The sequence below is a fragment of the Phalacrocorax carbo genome, chromosome 8, assembly GCF_963921805.1.
Source record: "Phalacrocorax carbo chromosome 8, bPhaCar2.1, whole genome shotgun sequence".
Classification (NCBI taxonomy): domain Eukaryota; kingdom Metazoa; phylum Chordata; class Aves; order Suliformes; family Phalacrocoracidae; genus Phalacrocorax; species Phalacrocorax carbo.
Genome location: NC_087520.1, coordinates 24,156,269 through 24,179,510, shown reverse-complemented (window position 1 = coordinate 24,179,510; position 23,242 = coordinate 24,156,269). Strand labels below are relative to the sequence as shown.

The following is a 23,242-nucleotide window of genomic DNA, read 5'->3' as shown; positions in this document are numbered from 1 at the left end:
TGTGCTCTGATAATGGAGAAAGGAAGATCCATGCCAGACCCCAGGAAATGTGTAGGACACCCTTCAGTGTCTGCATGTGTGCTTGAAGGCTGCGTTGTGCAGCAGGGAGGAGAAGGTCATCCTGCTGCTCTGTGTCCCGGCATGGCTCTCCTTATGGGATGCTGGTGCAGCATCTTGCTTCCCATGCCTGGAGTCCGGTGTCCTGCCCTTCCCTGGCTTCCCACGGTGTATAAGCCAGGCTTGGGGCCATTTCTATGGCACTGAGCCCCTCCAGTACCTAAACCTGCTCCCTCTATGATTTGGGGGGAGAACCTTGCACCCCCTTTTCTCCCAGCCAAGAGACAAAAACAAGAGGCACCAGCACCCAGCAGGATGGGCAGTACCCTGATAACTCCCCATAGCTGCCTGCTGCCGATTATGTCCCTGCTCTGCTCACGTCTGAACTTTCTTGCCTTCTTGTCATCTGTAATTAAGCACTTCTATCAGCCAAGCCTTCTCACTGGATCTGAATTTTTTTTTCCCCCTGTAGCCAAGGCAACGCTTCCCCTGGGCAGGCTGCTCTGGAGCTGGTGACAAACCCCACATGTGGCTTTTTGTTTGGGCCTGGAAATTTCCCTGCCATTTGGGGAAAACTTGGGAAAAGAAAAATCCCCCAACAAGCCAGTGGGTGACAAGGGGAGCTGGGGTGAGTAGCGGTGCTGTTCAGGGTGAGCATCATTCCCATCCCTCCAAGGAGACCCCCTCCAGTGGGGAGAGCAAAGCTTTGGTCTGAGAATTCCTTGGGTTTTTTCTCCGAAAGATGGAGGCAGTGTTGGGTTTTGTGTCCTCGCCCCAGCCACAGGTGACAGCCCTGCTGCAGCCATCGCATGGTCCCTCGGTGGTAGTGGCACTAGGGCTGCCTCAGTCCTGCTCCTCCCACCGGGACCAGCAAACTATGAGCCACGGAGCTGCCATCAGGAGCCCGGTGAGGGCAGCGACAAGGCGCATCGGTGCGGTGACACGGGGCAGGGATGCCGTGACATGCATGAGGGCTAGGTGACATGGGAAGGGCTGGGTGGCACAGGAAGGGATGCAGGGACTTGGAGAAGGGATGGACTGACAGGCAGGAGGAGGTGGCAGGCCAGGGCAGGGTGACAAGGCAGGGCTAGATGTCAGGACAGGGTTAGGTGACATTAGTCAGGGCAGGTGACGTAGGACAGGGATAGGTGGCATGAGGCAGGGGCAGGTGGCACAGGGCTGGGGTAAGTGACACGGGGCAGGCGTAGGTGATGGGGTAGGTGACGTCAGGCAGGGCAGGTGACATAAAGCAGGGATAGTTGTCAAAGAGGGACAAGTGACAGGGCGCGGGCTGCACCCACGGTGCCCGATGCCGCCCCCGCCGGTCCCGGTGTCCCGGTGTCCGAGCGTCCCGGTCTCCCGGTGCCCGTCCCGTGCCGGTGCCGGGTGCCCGGGTGTGCCGGTGTCCCATGTCCCCGCCTCCCCCGGTGCCGGTGTCCCGCTGCCCACCCCCCCGCGCCCAGCCGGTGTCCCGGGGCAGCGGCGCCCCCTGGCGGCGGCGGGCGGCGCCGGTCCCGGCTACTATAAAAGGCGGCGGCGGGCGGCGGCGGCGGCAGCGGCGGCGGCAGCGGCGGCGGCGGGAGATGGCCGGCCCGCAACAGGCCCCGCACCTCCACCTGGCCGAGCTCACCGCCTCCCAGTTCCTCGACGTCTGGCGACATTTCGACGCGGACGGTCAGTCCCGGGACGCGGGGGACCCGCCGTCACCTGCAAAACCGGCGGGGAGGGCACCGGGCTGAGCATCCCCGGGAGCGCGGGGCGGGGGGAGCCCAGAGGAGGAAGTATAGCCTCCGGCGCCCCGGGGTAAACGGAGAGCCCCCGAGATGACAGGAAGCCCCCGGAGCGCAACCCCGTCGGGGGGAGCTCTGGGATCGGGGAGACGATCGGCCCCCCAGGACCTCCCCGTCGAGAAAGGATGAGGAACCCCAACACTGGACCCCGACAGCAGCCCCCGGCCCCTGGGATGTGAACCCCGGCGGTGCCCGGGTCTCCTCTGCGGGTGCCCTGAGAGCTGGGGTTCGCTCAGGGCTGGTGTCACCTCTGGGTGCTGGCCGGTGGGTCCTGCCCTTCCCGGGGTGCCCCTCCCAGGAAACCTTTGCCCACCCTCTGCCCTTATCATCCCTCCTGCTTCCTCGGTGCCCCATCCTAGGCACCTGGGTTGCCTGGAGGTGTGGGGGGCAATGTGGCCACCAGCTGGGCCCCGGGGCCACCCCCTTGCCCTGGAGGTGAGGGACGACAGAGGGGGTATCCCTTGCCCAGAGTGGGGTGAGGAATGGCCCCTCCATGGCTGGAGTGCTCAGTCCCTCCCTGCCCTGCAAAACCTCTCTCCAGGGATGCTGTGGTAGCAGCTGCGTCCCCAACAGGGATGTTACCTCCCCACGGAGTCACAGCTGGGCATGCTACCCCTGGTCCCCATCGCTCCCAGCCCCAAAAGGGGAAGGAAATGCAAAAAGCAGCATTGTTTTGGTGGGAAAATAGTTTATTTCAGCACTGTGGTGTGGTGAGGGAGGCTCAGCCAGCTGGGAAGAGCAGCCCAAGGGAAAGCTCTTGCCCTTCCCTGGGTCTCCTGTCCCTGTGGGGAGGTTTGGGTATTAAAACCCTCCTGGGAACTGTGTCATGCAGCGTCTTGGCTGTGCTGCTGGAGCTGGAGCTCAGCCAGTGCTGAGTGTCCTCCTGGCCGCACCGTCGGGGCCCCTCCTGCAGCCCTGCAGCACCAGGGGCTGCAGGCATGACTGTCCCTGTCACTGCTGGAGCTGGCACTGGCGCAGCCACAGGGCTGGTGAAGGTGGGATGGTCACACCCCAGTGGGAGCAGGCAGCTCCTGGTGTGGGTGTCCAGCTGTCTTCGTGCAGCACATCCCACTGTGCCCTTGGATGTGTGCCATCATTTCCAAAACACAGGGGCAGGCACAGATCCAGCGTGGCCCACGGCCCCTGGGCAGGGCAGGGCTGTCGGGCTGTGGTACAGCGGAAGCCCAGGACAGGAGGGACTTGGGTGGCAGGGGAGACAATGGCTTTGACAAGGACAACGTTTGGCTACACTGGGTGGGAGCTCCAACAGCCCCAGCTGCTTCCCTCTGTCAATGGGCACAGGGTGATGGAGGGACCCAGGGTTCATCCCCCTGCAGACGAGTCTGTCTCGCCCAAGCTCTTCCCTGCACTTAAACCCCTCCAATGGGGCTTTTACCTGTTTCCTCATGCCTTGGAGATGTCCTTTTGAGTGTCTCTGATGTCCTTGCTTTGCCTCCCATGGCTGTCCCATGGTTCCACAGCATGGGGAGGCTCTGGGGATGTTGGTGCAGCAACATGGACCGGCCGTGGCTCTCTGGAGGGGATTTTCCATGCCGCTCTGCACACTGCCGCTCTGCGGACACAGATCAGACTTGTCCAAGCTGCTGCTTGGGGGAAAAAAGCTATCGAGCTGGCTTTTCTTGGTGTTACTCTTTTTCCCGCTCAAAACTCTTACTGACTTTTTTCCCGACTGAATCCAAAGAAGCTTGGGGCTTTCCTGCACCTGCAAAAACAAAGACCCTGGGAAGGGCAGTGGAAAGGCAAGCCCCTCTGCAGCTCACATCAGCACCCCAACACCACCAGAGTCCTTTGTCCCCTCCTGGAAGGGATGCTGCTCATCCGTCAGGATGCAGCCATCAGCAAGGAAGGTGCCCTGGGACTTTCCCAGGTGCTTCCAGCCGGGATGTGGATGGGTTATTCCCAGCCTCTGTGTTGCAGCGGGGAGAAGATACTGCCAGGGAGCCTGCAGGTGATGATGCCAGAGGTGCCCAGAGCACGGCACCGCAGTCCAAGCCTCAGGAGGCTGAAATAGGGAAGAGTTTTGGGGCGGGAATGCCCATGGGGGCACTTTGGAGGGAAGGGCAGTGTCCCCCAGCTGTACCCAGATGTTAGTGGGAGGGAGGGTTTCTGGCAGCACCGCAGAGCTGGTGTCCTTGCTGCAGCCCCTTGGCTGTGGCATGACCCCACTACTTTGGGGCACACCAGTCACTCCCTCAAAGTCACCAAGGGCCACTGCTGAAGCAGGGATGCACAGTTGGATCCTGACTGAGCCATCCTCATCCTGCTGCTGAGGATCCTGCAGGCAGGGAAGGGCTGTGGATTCCCCAGGTTCCGAAGGAACCACATCTCGGCACAGATATCGGCAGCAAGGAGTAGAGGGTATATGGGACAGGGACCCTCCTGAGCTTCTGGCCACCTCAGAGACTAGTGCTGGGCTCCCTGCCCTGGGGGCTGACCCCATCCCCAGGGCTGATCTTGCACCTGGGGGGGTGATGCTATACCAAGTGCCTTGTCTGTGTTCCCTGTTTGCTGTTGCTGGGCCCCACATTGGGTTGAGAGGAGACAGTCCTGGTTGGGGGGTGCTCAGGAAGAAGAGTTTTAATTAAACCATCCGGTTAAAGCAGCAGATGCAGAAAATGCAGAAGACCCCAAGATTTTATTTTGGAACAAGGTCTCCTGCGAAGAGGATGGGGACAAAGCCCCCTGCACTCTACAAGTGGGTGCAAGGGACAAGCCCAGGGCTGTGCCCCACCCCAGCCTACAACATGGGTGGCTCTGGCTTTCTGCAAATTTGGGCATCACCAGGTTTGTATAACACTCGGCATCAGGTTTGTATAACACTCGGCATTGGCCAGCAATTCTCTGCTGCTGCAGTTGCCTCAGAGCCATGTCCCCATGCAGAGGGGGACAAGCACTGCATCCCCCGGGAGCATCCCTCCCTTGCCTCCTGCCCTCTGACATTGGGGGCTCTTATTGCATTTTTTTCCTTCCCTAGGAAATGGCTACATCGAAGGCAAAGAGCTGGAAAACTTCTTCCAGGAGCTGGAAAGCGCGAGGAAGGGAGCGGGTGTGGTAAGGGCCTCTCCTGGATGTGCTCCCCGCTTCCCCCTTTCCTTCCTGCCTGAGGGTTCAGGCTCCAATCAGCCCTGTTTGGGAATGTCATCAGACTGGGGCAGCTCGAGTTTTGCCAGCTCCCAGCAGTGAGGGAAGGCAGGGACACTGGCATAGGATGAGGGGTTAAATGATCCCATCCCCCCTCCTTGTTGACAGGACTCCAAGAATGACAATTTGGGTGACAAGATGAAGGAGTTCATGCACAAGTATGACAAAAATGCAGATGGCAAAATTGAGATGGCGGAGGTGAGTGGTGCTGACCCTGTGGACCCCTGGGATGCTCGCAGTCCTCCCGTGATGCTCGGGTTCCCCCCTGATGCTTGTCTGCCCCGCAGCTAGCCCAGATCCTGCCCACGGAGGAGAATTTCCTGCTGTGTTTCCGCCAACACGTGCGCTCCAGCTCGGAGTTCATGGAGGTGAGTGGGGTGGGCTGTGCCAGGGCTGTGTGCGGGATTCAGTCCCCAGTGCCCAGCTCCACCACAGAGAAATGGCCAGGAGCTGGCATTGCCCAAACTCCCCTGGGGTCCCCCAAACTGTTGGCTTTAACTCAGCATCAGGAGGTGGGATGGGGCGTCCTGGCATGGGTCGTGCTGGTTTTGGGAGGAAAGCAGTAGTGTGATGAGATTTCCCAGTCCTCAGCGCTCCTTGAGCACCTCTCAGGGCAGCAAGGCACCTCATCCTGGTCTCTGGGTGAGGTGAGCTGTGGAGATTTGGAGCTGCTTCTGTAAATTCCCCCTCTGGGTGGTCAGTCCTTAGTGCCTGAGGGGTGTGCTGAAGCAGGCAACGCTGCTGGATGTGGCTCTGGGCCACCCCAAAACTTCACTGTGCCCAGACATGGGGTGAAACCCATCTGCAGGATGGGAGAGAAACTGCTGATGGGGATCGAAACATGGCTGGGAGTGGAGGGGGATGTGCAGAATCCCAAGGAGGGGAGAGCTTGTGCTTGGAAAATTAAGCCAAGGTGGAGGCAATAGCTGAAAGGGAAGTGCCCCGTTGCACAAGGAGGGGTAAGCAGAGGCTATTGTTTAATTAGAGGATGCAATCAAATATTAAAACTTGCCTTGCACACCGGGGCAAGGATAATAGCACTGGAACTCTTGGCATGGGGCTGAACAAAAGGAGGGTTTGGAGAGCATCTGGCCCCAAGGGAGAGCACATGGCACCCGCGAGGACACCACGAGCCAAGATTGGAGCTGTGAGATGACCCCATCTCTGCTAGGGTGGCAGGGGATGCTGCGGGTGGGGGGAAACATGGGGTGCAAGCCCATGCTAACATTTGCGGCGGCTGCTTCACAGGCTTGGCGGAGGTACGACACGGACCGCAGCGGCTACATCGAAGCCAACGAGCTCAAGGTGGGCTGTGGGTGTGAGGCAAGCTGGGATGGGTCCCTGCTGGCAGGGCATCCCTGCCGGGACAGCCAGGGATGGAGACAGCCAGCAAAGCCTTCTCCTTCCAGGGCTTCTTGTCCGACCTGCTGAAGAAGGCGAACCGGCCCTATGATGAGCCCAAGCTGCAGGAGTACACGCAGACCATTGTAAGTGGGACCTCCGGGCTGGTCCCAGAGGACCACCGCTCTCCCATGGCAGGGCAGTCCCCTCCCTGGAGTCTCACCACCCCACAGTGGGTGGGAGGGAGGGGAGGAGGAGCTGGTGGGTGACTGAGTGCTGCTTGTGTTCCGGCAGCTGCGGATGTTTGACATGAACGGCGATGGGAAGCTGGGCCTCTCGGAGATGTCCCGGTAAGGTCATGGGCAGTGAGAAGGAAGTGGTGGAGAGGGAAAGACACCCCGAAACACTCACACCTAGGAAAAGGCTGCTCCAGCTTCCGAGGAAAACGGTTTTCCTCTTTAATTTGCTCATGTTTCTAAGCAAAAGTCATTTTGGCTTTAAAAAGTGTCTTTTTCTGGCTGCATCCTGCTCATCCCTGCTCTTCTTTTTCAGACTTTTGCCTGTGCAAGAAAACTTCCTTCTGAAGTTTCAGGTAAAAATAATAAATACAAACATTCCTACTCCCTGCTTGTGCCTCCATCCCCTCCCTCACGCCCCGATGTCTCTTGCCCCTGCCCAGGGGATGAAGCTGTCCTCGGAGGAGTTCAATGCCATCTTCACCTTTTATGACAAGGTAGGGAAACAGCCGCAAATAAATATAACTCAGCAAAAAAACCCCAACCCCCAAACTACGCATTTTCAGTTGGGTCAATTCCCCACTCTGATCTGGGGTACGAGTGCTGGGTTTACCCCTGGCTGTGCTGCATAAGGGTCTGGGGGGCCTCCAAGCACCCATGCCTGGGGTGGGCTTGCGGGGCTCGTCTCCTTCCCCCTGCTGAAATCCTTCCCTTGTTATCCAGGATGGGAGTGGCTTCATTGATGAGAACGAGCTGGACGCGCTTTTGAAAGACCTGTACGAGAAGAATAAGAAAGTAAGTGGGGAATAGTAAGTGGGGGACGGAGCCTGGGTTCCCCGCCCAGCCCCTCCCCCCCCCGCGTGCCTCCTTCCCTCTACAGCAGCATCTTCCACCTGCTGTGTCCCAGCTCCCCAGGGACCAGGAGAGGCGCTGGTCCAGATGCCAACCCTGTGTCCCCGTGGGAGGCTGCACTGGAGTGTGGGGAGGGGGGTGTCCCAGTCTGGGGGTGCCCCACCAGGGAAAAACAGGGTACCTAGCCCCACCGCCTCCCCACCACCCATTCCTTGCAGGAGATGAACATCCAGCAGCTCACCAACTACAGGAAGAGCATCATGAACCTCTCTGATGGGGGCAAACTCTACCGCAAGGAACTGGAGATAGTGCTTTGCAACGAGCCCCCCATGTAGGACCCCCCCGAACCCCGTGCTCCTCCTCCTCCCACCCAAAAATGAGCACAAGGGGGGAGCACCAACCACACTGGTGAGGAGGTGGTGGGCACAGAGCCTCCAGCTCCCTGCCCACCCCCCACCTTGCTCCCCATCAGCTCTTGGGTTTTCTGTAGGTTGTTAAAATCCCACGTTGCGGGGGGGGGAACTCTTTTTTTTTTAAAAAACCCTATTTGTCTGGTTAGTTTATTTTTTTTGGCGGGGGGGGATGTGTGTGTCATTTTTGTTCCTTTTTATCATTTACCAAAGAACAGTTTACAAATAAATTCAAGTACTGCTAGAGCGGATCCCCTCTTTCCCCGTCCCCCAGTGGGCTGGGCTGGGACCCCCACTGGGGACACAGCTGTGCCGGAGCTTTTTGGGAAGCCCCTGTAGAAATGTGGTGACGATTTTGAAAAATCCCTTGGGAGCAGAGCGCAAGCAGGCTGGGGACACTGACATCCCCAGCTTCGTGACCTCCAGGGCAGTACACTTCGCAGTAACTCCCAGTTACCCCTCCCAGTCCCTGGCAAAGCCTCAGGGATATCCCAAGGGTTGTGCTCCCCACCTTCCTGGTTTAGGACACCAGTCTTAGGGTGGCAATGCTGGTGGAGTCACGGTGTCACCTTTCCTGCCAGTGGTCAGGAGGAACCCCAGTGTGTGTCCCCCACACCCAGTGGCCTGGCAGTGGGGTGGGTGCTGGGGGTGGCCATGCACGAGGGGACGGCTGCCAGGCTGAGCCACCCATGGGTGTCAGTGGCATCACTGGGAGTGGCGTGCAAGTGTGGGTGGGGACTGTGGGTGAGTGGGGGCCATGGCGGAGTACTGCCCAGCATGGCCCAGTTCAGGCCTCTATAGCCCAGTATGTTGCAGTATAGTCCTGTATGGCCAAGTACAGCCCAGTACAGTGCAGTCCAGTCCTGTATGACCCAGTATAGCTCAGTGCAGCCCTTTACAGCCCAGTACAGTCCTGTATGGTCCAGTATGGTTCAGTACACTCCTGTATGGTCCAGTATGGCCCAGTGCAGTCCTATACATACAGAATCACAGAATGGTGGGGTTTGGAAAGGACCTCTGGAGATCATCTCATCCAACCCCCCTGCTTGAGCAGGCACACCTAGAGCAAGGGGCTCAGGAACACATCCAGGCAGGTTTTAAATGTCTCCAGGGAAGAAGACTCCACAGCCTCCCTGGGCAGCCTGTGCCACTGCTCTGGCACCCAAAGAGCTAAGGATTTTTTCTTCATGTTTAGCTGGAACTTCCTGCATTCCCACTTGTGCCCATTGTCCCTTGTCCTGTAATTGGGCACCACTGAAGAGAGTCCAGCCCCATCCTCTTGACACCCACCCTTCAGATATTTATAAGCATTGATAAGATTCCCCCCTCAGTCTTCTCTTCTCCAGGCTGAACAATCCCAGGTCTCTCAGCCTTTCCTCATAAGACAGGTGCTCCGGCTCCCTGATCATCTTGGTAGCTCTCCACTGGACTTGCTCAAGGAGTTCCCTGTCCTTCTTGAACTGGGGACCCCAGAACAGGATGCAGCACTCCAGATGTGGCCTCACTAGGGCAGAGTGGAGGGAAAGGATAACCTCTCTGGATCTGCTGGCCACACTCCTTTTTATGCATCTCAGAATACCATTGGCCTTCTTGGCCACAAGGGCACAGTGCTGGCTCATGGCCAACCTGCTGTCCACCAGCAGTATGCACAGTATAGCCCAGTATGGTGCCATGCACTCCTATACAGTACAGCCCGTATAGCCCAATATGGCCCAACAGAGTCCTGCACAGCCCTGTACAGCCCCATAGAGCCAAGTACAGCCCAGTATGGTGCATTACAGCTCTGTTTAGCCCAGTACAGCCCCGGGTGGGCCCGTATGGTGCTGTACAGTCCTGTAGAGCTAATCACAGCTCTGTACACCCCTGTGTGGTGCAGCACAGCCCTCTGTGTCCCAGTACACTCCAGTACAGCGTGGTACAAGACGTCCCAGTACAGCCCAGTACAGTGCCAGGACCGGGTGGACGGCGCGGCTGCAGCGAGACCTCCCGGCCGCTAGGGGGCGGTGGGCGGTGGGGGGCGGCGCATGCGCGGGGCGGCGCATGCGCGAGGCGGCGGTGTGAGGTACCCGCTCGGCAGCCTGGTTGCTGTCGCTATGGCTCTCCTGCACACTCGCCGGCTCTTCACCGCCCCGCTCCTCGCCTCCGCCCGCGCCAGGTGAGGGCTGAAGGGCGGCTCAGCCCCCGGGGCCGACCTCCGGGGACGGCGGAGGGATTTCCCCGTCGCCGAGCGCCGGGCCCGGTACCGGGCGCCCCTGTGAGGGGAAGCGGGGCGGGGGGCTGCGGGGAGGAAGCGTGACCCTCCGTGGGGCCCGTAGGCGCCGCCGGTGACGTCGCGGTGGGGAAGGGAGTTGCCGGTGGGGGCGGGGGACGCACGGCGCGCGGATTGGCTCAGGAATGTGGCGGGTCGGGGGGCGCACGGCGCCTTTTTGCGCTGTGATTGGCTGCGGCCCGGCCCGGCGCCCCTCAGCCTGCCCTTGAGGAACCGGCGTGGAGGGCGCGTGGCGGGGATGGCGTGCTGTTCCCGCTGTTGGTGGCGGCGGGCACCGGGGCCGGCGGCATCCTGTGCACCGGGAGACGGTGCCGTTGGTGGCCTGCGTTGTGCAACAGGGCACGAGGGATCCCGTGTGCCGCGATACGGGGCTGGGGTCCTGCTGCCCGTGTGCATCGTGCCATGCGGCCAAGGGGGCCCTGTGCACTGTGAAATGGGGCTGGGGTTCTGCTGCCTGGCATGCACTGTGTAGTAGGACCAAAGGGACCCCGTGCATCATGAAATGAGGCTGGGGGTAGTGTTGCCAGTGTGCAGTGCTGCCTGCCCTAGAGCCATGCCTTCAGGGGTGCAAAACGTGGTATGAGCAGAATGGGTGTTTCTCTGAGGGCCTGTTCTGCACTGGCAGTTCTGTCTCCAAAACCAGCAGAGGAATGGATAGAAGGATACAGGATCCAGCTGTGGAGGCCTGTGAAGAGCCCAGAACATCTCCACAAAGTAGAGCTGACCTGAGAGCCATGAGATGCTGACTGGGAACACCACTGTGACCAGGCAGTTGAGAAGCAGAGTGTGCAGAAGGATCTGGTGAAGGCCTTGCTGCTTTCCAGAGCCCTTTGACTTCTGGCTCACACTGGCTTGGGAAGCTTTAAGGGCTCCTAGCCCTTGTCAGTGCAGGAGAGCAGTGGGGTATTTTTATTTCCCCATTCCAGCAGATAAAGAAGGCTATTGGATATTGATTAACCCTGTTCTGTGTAGTGTGGCCCCTCGCTGCCTTGGGAGATGAATGCTTTCAGCCCCTGCTTCTTCTGAGGGTCTTCTCAGCAGGTACAGAGGAGCAAGTATCCAGAACTTGTGTTTTCTGCCCTTGGACTGTAGCAGGCCTGTGAAAGGTACACAAGCCTGCTAGCAGTAGCTTTTCTTTTCTCAAGCTTGTTATACAGCAAACTATAAATTACCAAATTGAATTGAGGTCACCTAAAAGAGACTCAGACCATCCCTTTTCTAAGTACAGTCCCAAGTTGTTCCCCCAAGAGTGGCTCATTAGCCTGCAATGGGGAATGCCAAGCAGTGATTATCAGTTTTCTGCTTCCTTATCTTCAGCAGCTTCATGTGGTACTCAGAGCTATTACAGTTGCTCTGTGCTGGGAATGGAGGGGAAGAGATGCGAAAAGGGTAAAAATGGCTCCCTTGACACACAAATGCTAATTAAGGTGATAACTCAGTCTGCTGCTCTGATGTATCACCTGACAGCTATTTTAGATGCTTTTCTTGTTGGGAAGCTTACCACAGCTGACTGGGGCAATGAATTTTTAGACCTGAAAGGACTGTTGTAGCCTGAGCAGCCTGTTAGCATTGTTCTTGTGTAAATATTTGCCCTAGCTGTGGTACCCAGCCAGCATTGGCCCCTCTGCTTGGGCTTGCAGAACTGCTGTAGGGGCTTTGGCAGAGGTTTTGAAATCCAGTATCTTATGTGGCTGAACCTCAGGGAATGTGGTTTGGCCTCTTCACAATGGAAACCTTCACTGGACTTGTAAGTGCTTGCTTACCTAGAGGAAAACTTGCTTTCTGGATTTGGCTTGAGTCCATAAGCATGCTCTCAGGTCTCTGCAGCTCAGGCCATAAGTTCCATGTGCATTTGCAAAGGGTGTTGCTGGTTTATGCAGCTCCTGGTATGTTTTCTGACCTTCTCTCTGTCCCATTTCTCACACTGCACTTGCAGCTGTGCATTAAACCAGCTTGGAAGACCAGTGGCTGAAGAATACGGAGACTACTTGAATATACCAGGTCTGCTCAGCATCTAAACTCTGACTCAGCCACCTGTGTTTCAGTCCCGTAGCTGGAAAATGTGCTTTCTTTGGCTTACATCGGGTGTCCCTCAGGTAGTTCAACCCGAGCTTAAACTTGTCTGGCAGAGAAGATGTGCAGTTTAGAACTTTGACCTTTATTCGAGACTAATGCTCTCTTAATTGCTCAAAGTAAAATATAACTCAGTACAGAGACAACATTACAGGAAACACTGGGGTAGTGGTGCATGAGGACTTGTGGCCTTGGATCCGTAGTAGATCTCTTATCCCAAACTCCCATCTAGAAAGCTTTGCCTCTGTGATCTCTTGGGACCCCTGATAGGTTTGGAGAACTCAGCATGGACTTTTTTCCTCCTGTCTCCCTACAAGCTCACCTCCCTGGAAACAGCAGAGGAGTCTTTCTTTGGCCTTCACTGCAAAACCTTCAAGCTCAGAACAGGCAAATCAGTCCTAAACCTACCCTTCACTGCCTTAAGCCAATAGAAAGACTGGCTCAGAACAGAAGTACTTAACTCTGGACTGCTGCAGCTTAAGTAAATGCCTGCAGGATCAGCATTAAGTGCAGCAGTAGTATGTTAGAGCCCAGTGACCCCTAGGATGGGGACCTAAATACCCCAAACACTGTAAGCCGCTTGGTGAAAAGCCTGGCAGGAACAAGGTGCAGTCACCATATCCAAAGCAGCAACTCTTTAAATTAGATGGCCGAGCTACAGCCCTCCATACCAAAATAATCATAGACCAGGTAAACTGCAGAGGGATGCACTCCTCAGTGTGTGTTTTCCTCTTCCCCTACCCTTCCAATGCCAGGAAGGTGTCAGGAGATGTTTTGCAAGGCATACTGCCTGAACCTGCAGTAGGTTTTTTGCCTCGACAGTCCCCTTGGTGTGTCCTGCTCAGGTTGACTCTCCAGGCTGTTCCCTCCCCACTGGCTGCAGCCCCTGTCCGTCTCTGGAGGGTGTGTGTGGCTGGCATGACTGACTCATCTTCCTTTCTAAGTTGGTCCTGTATTTAACCAGAGAGATAATTAACACTTGTTAGTGGTCTAGAAAATACTACGGACGTCTTCCCTTTTTAAACTACCTGAGGTGGCTCTGTGGCTCTGCCTCGTATGTGTTTGCTGCACTTTTTTCCACAGAGCCTGTCAAGAGGAGAAACAGAGGCCTTTTATTCGGAAACGCTGTACTGATGGGAAGAGCAGTTAAGTCTGGAGAGGGCAAATGATGTCTGGGGCTCCAGTGAGATGCAATCTACCTACGCAGGCTAGTGCAAAGTATGTTTATGTAGTGAGTGAACAGGGTCTAAATGGACCCAAAACAGGGACATAGTGCAGGGGAAAGATGTTTTTGTGAGTTCTACTGGTCGCTAATGTTTCAGCGTAACCTGCCTAGCCCTGCTGCCTTCAGATGTGCTGTATCTGTCAGCACACCGAGCACTCCAGCAGGAGGTCTGACTGGCCCCAGGGTGGCTCCAGGCTGCCTGGACTGCCTCGGGCAAAACCCAGCTCCAGGGCAGCATTCCTGTGTTGGGAAAGCTTGTTATCTTCAGATGAGGCAGTCTTCCTTAGGCCACAAAGCTTTGTAAAGCTGATACGTGGCAGCATTAGCAGTGGGAGCCTTCTCACTGTGTGTTTTGCCTTCAGCAATCAAGACTGAATCTTGCCCCAGAGAAGATAAACCCACTCTACCTTGTGCTGAATGTTTTGTCCCCCACCGAGCTTGTGGTCTGGGTTGGTGCCTGCATGATGCTGTGAGTCAGGACACTCAGCTGTGTGGAGCCATTGTCTTTAGTACTCCTGCCTTCAGGAGGGGGCTGTTACAGCCACAGCGCTCTGTCAGGCAGGTTAAAAACCACCACACCTCTTCTTTTGTGCTATCTACAAGCCTGCAAAGCCTGGACGTGGGACTGGGCAGAAGCTGTGGCCAAAGGGAGAATAACGGGTTTCTTTTTATAGCATGGTCTGGTCTGCCCTTGACATTAAGAGAGCCTCTCTGTCTTCAGGATGTCCTGCCAACAGGGCGGAGGCAGGCGGTTTGTGGAGCTGCTGCTGGAGAGAGGGGTTCAAAGCTTCTCCTGACGCAGGGAGGTTTCATACTGGACAGCAAGGGAAGGGGCCTTCACATCGGAGCTTGTCACTTGTCACCCCAGGAAGAAAGTCTCCTGCATGATTTCCAGGAAAACAGCATTTGGCTATGACATCCCTCTTCAAGTGAGGCAGAGCTTGTAGGGCAGGGAAGGGAAATATCTTCATGAGGTCAGCCAGCATGTGGGAAAAGCAGATTAGTTTTCATGCACAAGAGCCCTTCCAGGAGTTTAGAAGGGGCTCTGTATTCATGCTTCATGCAATTGGCTGGGTCTAGCTGAGGTTCCCTGGAGGGGCTAACCTACGTAATCCCACCTGTAGGCTGTGAAGAGCTGTTACTTGGCCAGAGCAAAAGAGTTTAAGGCTTACTGCCTGGGCCCTTTCTGCTGTTTGCACATAAGGCAAGCAGGGCCATTTCTATGCATTAATGACTTGCGGGGGTCAGTTACCTTCAGCCACAGTGAACTGAGGCTCTTTGCCAATTGTGCAACATAAAATGCAGTGCCAGATCATGGAGTATGAATAAGTTGTGTGGTGGGTTTTGTCCCCGTCCATGTGTCGTCGTTCCGCCCCCCTCCCCCCCCCCGATAGTTCTATTAGCACTGCTTGTACCTTTTTCAGTGGTTTAAAGACCAGATTTCCCTTAAGGTTTTGTCTGCATGAGGTTTTCTCAGCCATGTTGGTACATGTCCCTGCCCAGTTCTCAAGCCTAATTCTTAGCTTCTTATTTTTTCCCTTCAGCTCATGGTGGTCCCATGTGGAGATGGGTCCCCCCGACCCCATCTTGGGGGTGACGGAAGCTTTCAAGCGTGACACCAACTCCAAGAAGATGAACCTGGGGGTGGGGGCGTACCGGGATGACAATGGGAAGCCGTATGTCCTGAGCTGTGTTCGCAAGGTAAGCCTGGTGCTGGTGTCAGGTGCCCTGAGGGGGGTCAGGGAGGGGGAGGCAAGGTTTGCCTCTTGGTCCTTAGAATAAGCTTTGTCTCTAACAGCAGGACAGTGTTCCTGGATGTCTTCCTTAGCAGTACTAATGGTTTTGAGACACAACAGTGACGGTTATTAAGTAGTAGGGGATAAAACAGGGAACATGTCCTGTTCTCATCTGGGTAAATCGAATTCATTGCTGACTTCCATGAACGCTCCAGCCCAGCTGTCCTCTGAACCTCAAGGTGTTTCTTGAATAGGCTGACGTTCCTTGGGCCAGCCCACAATGGAGGAAAGAGCTGACATTGTCCCCTTAATGAATTAGTCTTAGAAATTCTGCTGAGCCGTTGTTACCAGTTTCTCCATAAGCCAGACTAAAAGTCTAGTCCAGGGAGCTGGATGTGGGCACTGCCCTTGAGGAGATTATGGAGCCTTTCAGGGCTGTAAGTGTAGAAATAGGCTGTCAAATAGCTGGCAGCTGGCACACATATAGACTAGCTGGTCTCCTTGGTGCTGGGAGGATGTGTTGTCCATGTTTCTCATCGGTGTGGGGTTTAAAGCCATCCCTTGCCCTTGCTTTCTCTGTGTCAGCACGTATTGCAGCTGAGTCACAACTGAGGAGCCTGGGTGGTGTTGCAGGAACGGTTCCCTGGTGGTATGTGAACGCTGCCAGGGTCTGTCCTGCCACTCTGGGCATATCAATAGGGTCCCCAGAGCATTTCAGCTGTCTCCGTCACTGCATTTTTCCTGAGCCTGGCTCCTTGTCTGCTGCTCTTGCTTCCGTTCTCTGGACCTGTGTTAGGCAGGGATTTGGACTGGTTTCTGACACAGGATCTGCTTGAAAGAAGTAGAGATTAGCAAAGCTGGGGGGGGAGCCTTGTTTAAGGGTTGGGTGAGCTAGGTTTCAGACAGGCTTCTTTCAAAATTGGCTGGGGTCCCCTGAGGGCTGTGGTGGCCACGGACACCTTGCCCCATGGTAAAAGCAGTGTGTCACCCAAAGTGTCTGCTGCTGTCCTGGCTTTGAGTGAGCCCTGATCTCTGAAGGGAATCTCCCCTGTAAACCAACCTTTGCCCCTCTTGAGCAAGCGAATGTGAAGAGAAGTGACGTTGAGCTGTCCACTGTCCTCTCCATGGTCATGCCTTCCTTGCTGAATGTGTGTCCTCCTTCCCAGGCGGAGGCCATGATAGCATCCAAGAAGATGGACAAGGAGTACTTGCCCATTGCAGGGCTAGTGGATTTCACCCGGGCATCTGCAGAACTGGCTCTGGGTGAAAACAGTGAGGCTTTCAAGAGCAGCCGGGTAAGGAGCAAGCTGGGAAGCAGGGGGTGGCCAGTGCTGTCTGACGCGTGGTTGCCACGTGGGTGCCCAGCAAAAGTGGAAGGACTGTCAGGCACTCGTGCCGCTGAGTTGCAAGCTGGCCAGACCAAGGGATAACTGCTTCCTCTGAAGGCTGGGTGAAATAGCCCTTCCCAAGGAGGGGATCTGACCTTGCCAGGCTCCCAACTCCCTGCCCTGCAACTGGAGTTGCTGACCCATGTGGTTCCTTCCAGCCCCATGTCCCTGTTTGAGTGAGCTGTCATGGAGGTGTGCTTCTGCCAATGCTGATGTAGTGACTGGGCTTTCCCTGTATCATATAGTGCCGCTCAGACTCAACGTATTTATTTCTTCCCTTGCAGTATGTCACTGTGCAAGGTATTTCTGGGACTGGATCTCTGCGAATTGGAGCCAATTTTTTGGTGAGTGGGGGAAGGAAAGGACATCTTTTTACTGGAGCTGAATCTTTGGGGTTTTTTAACTGTTGGAATCATTCAAGGTGTTTGAACACTCTGTCTTTCTCTTGATCAGCAACGGTTCTTCAAGTCTAGTCGTGATGTGTATCTACCCAAACCGTCCTGGGGCAATCATACACCCATTTTCCGTGATGCTGGCCTGCAACTTCAGGCTTACCGCTACTACGACCCCAAGACATGCAGCCTTGACTTCTCTGGAGCCATGGATGACATTTCTGTGAGTAGCCTTTCATGCCTGGAAGCAGGGAGGTGATGTGGGGAGATGGGTGATCATCTTGCTTTAGCCTAAGTATCACAGAATGGTAGGGGTTCGAAGGGACCTCTGGAGACCATCTAGTCCAACTCCCCTGCTTGAGCAGGGACATCTTCAACTAGATCAGGTTGCTCAGAGCTCTGTCCAGCCTGACCTGGAATGTTTCCTGGGATGGGGCATCTACCACCTCTCTGGGCAGCTTGTGTCAGTGTTTCACCACCCTCATAGTAAAAAATTTCTTCCTTATATCTAGTCTTAATCTCCCCTCTTTTAGTTTGAAACCATTACCCCTTGTCCTATCGCAACACACCCTACTAAAAAGTCTGTCCCCAGCTTTCTTATAAGCCCCCTTTAGGTACTGAAATGCCACAATAAGGTCTCCCTGGAGCCTTCTCCAGGCTGAACAACCCCAATTCAGCCTTTCCTCAGAGGAGAGGTGCTCCAGCCCTCTGACCGTTGTTGAACATGCTGCCTGAAGGCACCAAATGAAGACTAGAAGCCTTACAGAGCTTGTCTAAACTGTCTAGGGCAAGAGTCCTATCTCAGCTGCTGAAGAGAGTGCTCAGATGTCATTAATAATTTATTCTTTTTAACATCTTCCTTAGAAAATTCCAGAGAAGAGCATCATCCTCTTGCATGCTTGTGCTCACAACCCCACTGGGGTGGATCCCCGGCAGGAGCAATGGAAGGAGATAGCAGCTTTGGTGAAGGTGAGCAGTAGAGTGTCCCAGGGTACTATGCTGTTCCTGAGAAAACCACATCTCTGGGTTTTCATGGGTGGTATCTGGTCTTCACTGCGCTAAAGGTCCCTTCCCTGAAGCCAGGATGGGTGTCATGTTCCTGTTCTGAAGACAGGAGACAGACAAGTGCATGCAGAAGGCTTCTAGCTGACTGTCAGACTTTCTGCTGGCACATTCCCAGCAAGTTGGTGTAGGGACACCTGAGCAGCAGATTTGAAAGAGTGAGCTGTGATAGCTAGAGAGGGCCTGACAGTGCTGGTGTATTAAAAATGCTGGAAGATCTGTCACATTCCTAGTGTCTCCTCGCAAGTTTCAGCTGGAAACAAATAGGGGCAGGTTCTTCCTTCATCCTTCTCTTCCTCCCTGCTGCTCCCCCAAGCTGTAGCTAGTGAAATTTGACTTTGGGATGCCTGGCCTTAGTAACATTCTAAGAATTGGTAGGTATCAAAGTGGTCTCTGGGGGATACAGATGGCTGCAGGTCTCCTGATGAAGGAGCAGTGCAGCTGGGTTACCTGTCTGGAGGCACTGGAAGGGCTGGCACTTGCCCAGAGGGTTCCCAGGTGGTTTTCCTGGAAACTGATCACAGAATAACAGAATGGTAGGTGTTACAAGGGACCTCTGGAGATCATCTTGTCCTACCCCACTTCTTGAGCAGGGACACCTAGAGCAGGGTGCAGAGGACTGTATCCAGACGTGTTTTGTATATATCCAGAGAAGTAGACTCCTCAATGTCGCTGGACGGCCTGTTCCAGTGCTCTGTCACCCACAGAGTGATAGGACAGGAGACACTGAAATGGAATAATTTATTACTGCTGAATCCACTTCTGCCTTCTGGGCCAGACCACATATTCCATAAATGCACCAGGAGGGTCTTGACCTGCTGTTTTGATGTGTGGTAGGTAGCTATGGTTTTGGGGCTGCCTCCCCTGTTGCAAACGAAAGGGAATAGCTCTACTTCTGGAGGAGCACAGTTGCAGTTGAGCAGCCTGCTGCCTGCATGGCTAATTTCAGCCTGCTGCCCAGCTCCCTGGAGGGGTGTTCAGCTCCTGTGACGCTCTCTCCCCTCTTTGCTGGCAGAAACGGAACCTCCTTGTATACTTCGACATGGCCTACCAGGGCTTTGCCAGTGGGGACATCAACCGGGATGCCTGGGCTGTGCGGTATTTCATCGAGCAGGGCATCAACCTCGTCTTGTCACAGTCCTATGCAAAAAACATGGGACTGTACGGTGAGTAGGGCAGGTGGTGTGGAGATGGTTTCATCCAAGCTGCTGGAGGGACCCTGCAGCCTCCAGGATTTATCAGCCAGTGTCCTTCTGCTGCCTGCATTCATTCTGCAGTACTGATCAGGGTGCAGGAGATAACCTACTGGGAGCTGGTGGAGACCCTTCTAAGAGAACCGGGCTCCACTAAAGCTATGTGGCATTTGGATAAGTCCTGCCCCAGCCCTGCGTATTGAAGGGCAGAGGCTGGGACCTGATCACCCCTCTTTCAGGAGAGCGTGCGGGTGCCTTCACGGTGATCTGCAGTGATGCAGAGGAAGCCAAGAGGGTTGAATCACAGCTGAAGATCCTCATCCGCCCCATGTACTCCAACCCCCCCTTGAATGGAGCCCGTATTGCCTCTATCATCCTGAACACCCCTGACCTTCGGGAGGAGTGGTAAGAGGGAACCTCTAATGCTCACAACAGCGAGATGTGAGGTGTCTCTGTGGCAGCCCTGTGCTGTCCTTACTGCCTGCTGCTGTCACGGGCAGCTCGTAGCTTCAGGAGTGCAGTCCAAACCACGTGCCGCCCCTTTCCTCTGGAGAAATCCCTACTTGTGTCCTGGCATCAGCTGGTGTCGGTCCAGCCTGACACAGACAGGTTTCCTGTGTGTTACCAAGGCAGAAAACACTGTAAAGGAGGAGATAAAGCTCCCCTAGGATCGAGGGCTGGAGGAGCTGCCTGTCCAAGAGTGGAAAAGACTGGCTGAGGCATTGTAGCCACATAGTGTGTCTCACACAGGGGAAGTGGAAGCCTAAGTCCCCTGGGAATAAGACCCAGGAGTGTAACCCTCATGCCCTAAGCCTGCTTCCCAGCGTCAGCCTGTGCTGCTCTCCTGGCCCCTTGGTGTTGAGTCCCTGCCAGCAGCTGGTCTGGCAGAACAAGGGCTGGCTGTGTGTTGTTGCCTTGCTGGGAGCAGTCATCCTGTGGCAGGCTGACACTTATGCCTGATCCAGGGCCCAGCAGAGACGTCTCCTAGCTGTGCTGGGATGTCTGCCTCTGCTGGGAGGTACCCCCTCGCTCCTCGTTAATCTGCAGATATTATTTTACCTGGGTTTGGGCAGTGCTGCCATGAGGCCTCCTATTCATTCACGGCGTTCAGAAGTGAGAGATATTGTAGCAGTGTCCAACAGCTATGGAATAAATAAAGAGCAGTCACCTTCAGGTACCAGGAGAAAGATGCAGCTCCCCATTTGGAGCTACAGGTTCACGCTCTCTGGTGCTTACTCATCTGCATCCCCTGTGTTTTTGGGGTATGAGGCCCTTCCAGGTGGAGTGAGTTGATTTCTGGTAGTTGGGGAAGGGGGAGCAGCACTGGTGTATCCCAGCCCTGCTCTAAGCCGTTCCTGGGTTGGCTTCTCAGGCTGACGGAGGTGAAGGGCATGGCCAACCGGATCATCAGCATGCGGACTCAGCTGGTGTCCAACCTCAAGAAAGAGGGATCCTCCCACAACTGGCAGCACATCACCGACCAGATCGGCATGTTCTGCTTCACGGGGCTAAAGCCTGAGCAGGTAAGTGCAGCTGCTGTGGTCTCAAGGTGTTGTTTGTGGTCCTTGTTGGTAAGATCTTGACTGCAAGTGCCAAAATGTGCCCTTGCAGGCAGTTCTTCCTCCAGGAGGAACATTCATCAAGCTTGTAGCACTGGAGCATTGTGCGGACCCATGTCTTGCTGTGATCCCTGCTGTGCTTGTGGAGGTTGAAAGCAGATGTAGCTTGCTTATCTAGCCAAGGAAGCAGTCACTTGGTGCTGCTCTGAGGTGACCTTAAAGGTCAGCTCAGGTGCAGTGACTCTCCTGGCTGAACATCTGCAATGTTTGTGTGTTGCCTGAGAGCTGAGCAGTGTCTCTTGGTTTACAGGGCACACTGCTGGCTCTGCAGGTAGTGGGATGCCATATTTGCAGGCTCCCAGTTTGCTTTTAGTTCTGGCAAGCTGGGCAAACTTGTGCTCTGCTAAGATAATAGAGGCTGGCCTATGGTTTGAATTCTGTTCTTTCATCCCAGGTGGAGCGGCTGATCAAGGAGTTCTCCATCTATATGACAAAGGATGGACGAATCTCTGTGGCAGGAGTTACGTCGGGCAATGTAGGTTACCTGGCTCATGCCATCCATCAAGTCACAAAGTAAAGACAAAGGTGTGCCCTGGAGCTGGTGGCCTCCTTTTCCCCACTGGTCAAAGCTAGGGAAGAGAAGCAAGCAGAATACCTCCAACCACAGCACTTGACACCGCTGCTGAATGTATCTTGTAGATGAGTTGTTGTAGAAGCCTAGTCAAACCCCTGCTGTGTTGTAGAGCTGGGATATTATTGCTGGCTCCCACTCGTCACAGCTGTTCTCCCCTGCTGTCCGTCCTTTTCTTCATCAGCCCCAGCACCCATATGCACTGGAGGAAGTAAATGCTTAGCACTGCCATCCTACTGGTGGAGGCATCAAAGGCTTCCCTACACTTGTTTCTCCATGAGAAGATTTTGTGAGGATGCTGGCCACTGGCCCAAGTGGCAGAGCTCAGCTGGGTGGGCTGAGAGAGAGCTGCTCAGGTGTGCCCTTGCCACCTCCTCAGCCTGACCCTGCTGCCAGCAGGCTCTGTCCTCCTTCATCCTCCTAGCCCGGGGCTGGGCAGGGCCAAAGTTGCCCTCTGACAACCAGCTCTGAGGACTTACCACTACTAAAATCTGTTCCATCGTTGGGTTTGCTCCTTCCATCTGGGAATCTCCTTTCAGGTGTAAATCATGGCGGCATTGGTGTGTGGGGCGGACCTCTGTGTCCCTCTAAACTTGCCTGGTTCTCCTGACTTCACTCCTGTGCCCTGAGGTGAAACAATTTCTTGCCCCCCACTCACAATAAGAACCTCCTCCAAAACCTGCTCTCAGTTGGTCTCTGCCTCTCCCTATTCCTCTACCACCCCCAGCAGCCCTCCCTGCAAAACAGAGTCTTTGTGGTGTGTCCCAAAGCCATGAGGTGGGTCCTGCCATGCCTGCCCTCATGTGGGGGTGCGGGTGACTGCTCTTGTCAACCAATTTTCTGGTGACACCAGAAAACATGAGGGAAAGATCCTGAGGGAAGTTTGAGAGATGATGACTCAAAAAACCATTTTGTCCTTTTCACTGAGTGTCCTAGAGGCCCAGTGACTCACTGGATGCTGATTTTTAATCAAAAGGGGCGTATGGCTGTGGTGCACTGGGGACTTTCTCCTGTTGTTGCACAGCTACATCCTATCCCTTCGTGCACCAAATATTCCCTGCTGGGCAAGTGCCAGCACAGGGGTTCTTGCATGGCCAGTGAAACCCTAATCTGAGAATCCCATGCAGAGAGAGAGGGAAGTTCCCACCTGTATGCCCCAAGAGCACTGGAGCATGTGGGATGAGGCTGCCAGTTGGGAGTCAGTGTTGTGGAGCTGAAATTGCAGCCTGCAGTGTTGAACATAGGTGTTGCTGGGGAGGGTGGGAGTTCCCAAAGGCCGTCTGCCTTGCACCCAGACCCTGGAGCACGACGGAGTTTCTCCTTGCAGCAAGCAAAGTTGCCTCTGTGGGCGGCCCTGGAGGGGTCAGCTCTGGGTCTGTGTGAGCTTTCTCATTCCACGGGCATCTTTACCCTTTGCAGCCGTACCAGGACACTTAGCAGAGCAGTCCTCGTTCCTCATTCCTGCCCAGAGCAGCCGTGTACTCCTGGGAGCCAGGACAGGCCTGCTTCATGCATGCTGTCACTGCACTTGTTGGCAGAGGAGCTGCCAGCACAGGCTGAGGAAGGCTGGAGCCTCCCACTTGCTCCCAGACAAGACGGTTTGCATTTTTAACAGCGTTGATTGTTTACATGGCCCGATGCCTCCAGCTGCTACTTACTCCCATTTGTGCAATAAACCGGTTTCCGCCACGCTGCGGCCACCGTGGGTGCTGCCCTTGGCGCTGCGGCTTCTCGTGCTGTGGTCGCCGCTTCTGCGTGGCTCTGGAGCTGCCTCTCGTGGTTGCGGAGAGCCCTGTTACCTTGCGTTACGCCTGCCTGCTGCCCGTTCTCTGTTACAATAAAAGTAGAACTGGAGCACAGCGCTGC

General features: G+C 55.3%; 2 protein-coding genes across 2 annotated transcripts; both read left to right on the top strand.

The window, feature by feature from the left end:
- The first annotated feature begins 1,576 nt into the window (after window positions 1–1,576).
- CALB2 (calbindin 2) lies at window positions 1,577–8,092 on the top strand. The gene is made up of 11 exons (XM_064459213.1): window positions 1,577–1,731; window positions 4,843–4,919; window positions 5,118–5,207; window positions 5,297–5,377; window positions 6,258–6,314; window positions 6,419–6,496; window positions 6,645–6,700; window positions 6,903–6,942; window positions 7,030–7,083; window positions 7,310–7,381; window positions 7,657–8,092. Exons 1-11 carry the CDS (start codon window positions 1,641–1,643, stop codon window positions 7,771–7,773), a joined length of 813 nt encoding a protein of 270 aa, XP_064315283.1. The 5' UTR covers window positions 1,577–1,640; the 3' UTR covers window positions 7,774–8,092.
- Window positions 8,093–9,865: 1,773 nt separating this feature from the next.
- On the top strand, window positions 9,866–23,235 carry GOT2 (glutamic-oxaloacetic transaminase 2). The gene is made up of 10 exons (XM_064459212.1): window positions 9,866–10,003; window positions 14,960–15,116; window positions 16,318–16,446; window positions 16,824–16,883; window positions 16,993–17,154; window positions 17,796–17,900; window positions 19,009–19,159; window positions 19,426–19,591; window positions 20,559–20,709; window positions 21,200–23,235. The coding sequence occupies exons 1-10, from the start codon at window positions 9,873–9,875 to the stop codon at window positions 21,320–21,322; spliced, it is 1,335 nt and encodes a 444-aa protein (XP_064315282.1). The 5' UTR covers window positions 9,866–9,872; the 3' UTR covers window positions 21,323–23,235.
- Window positions 23,236–23,242: the final 7 nt, after the last annotated feature.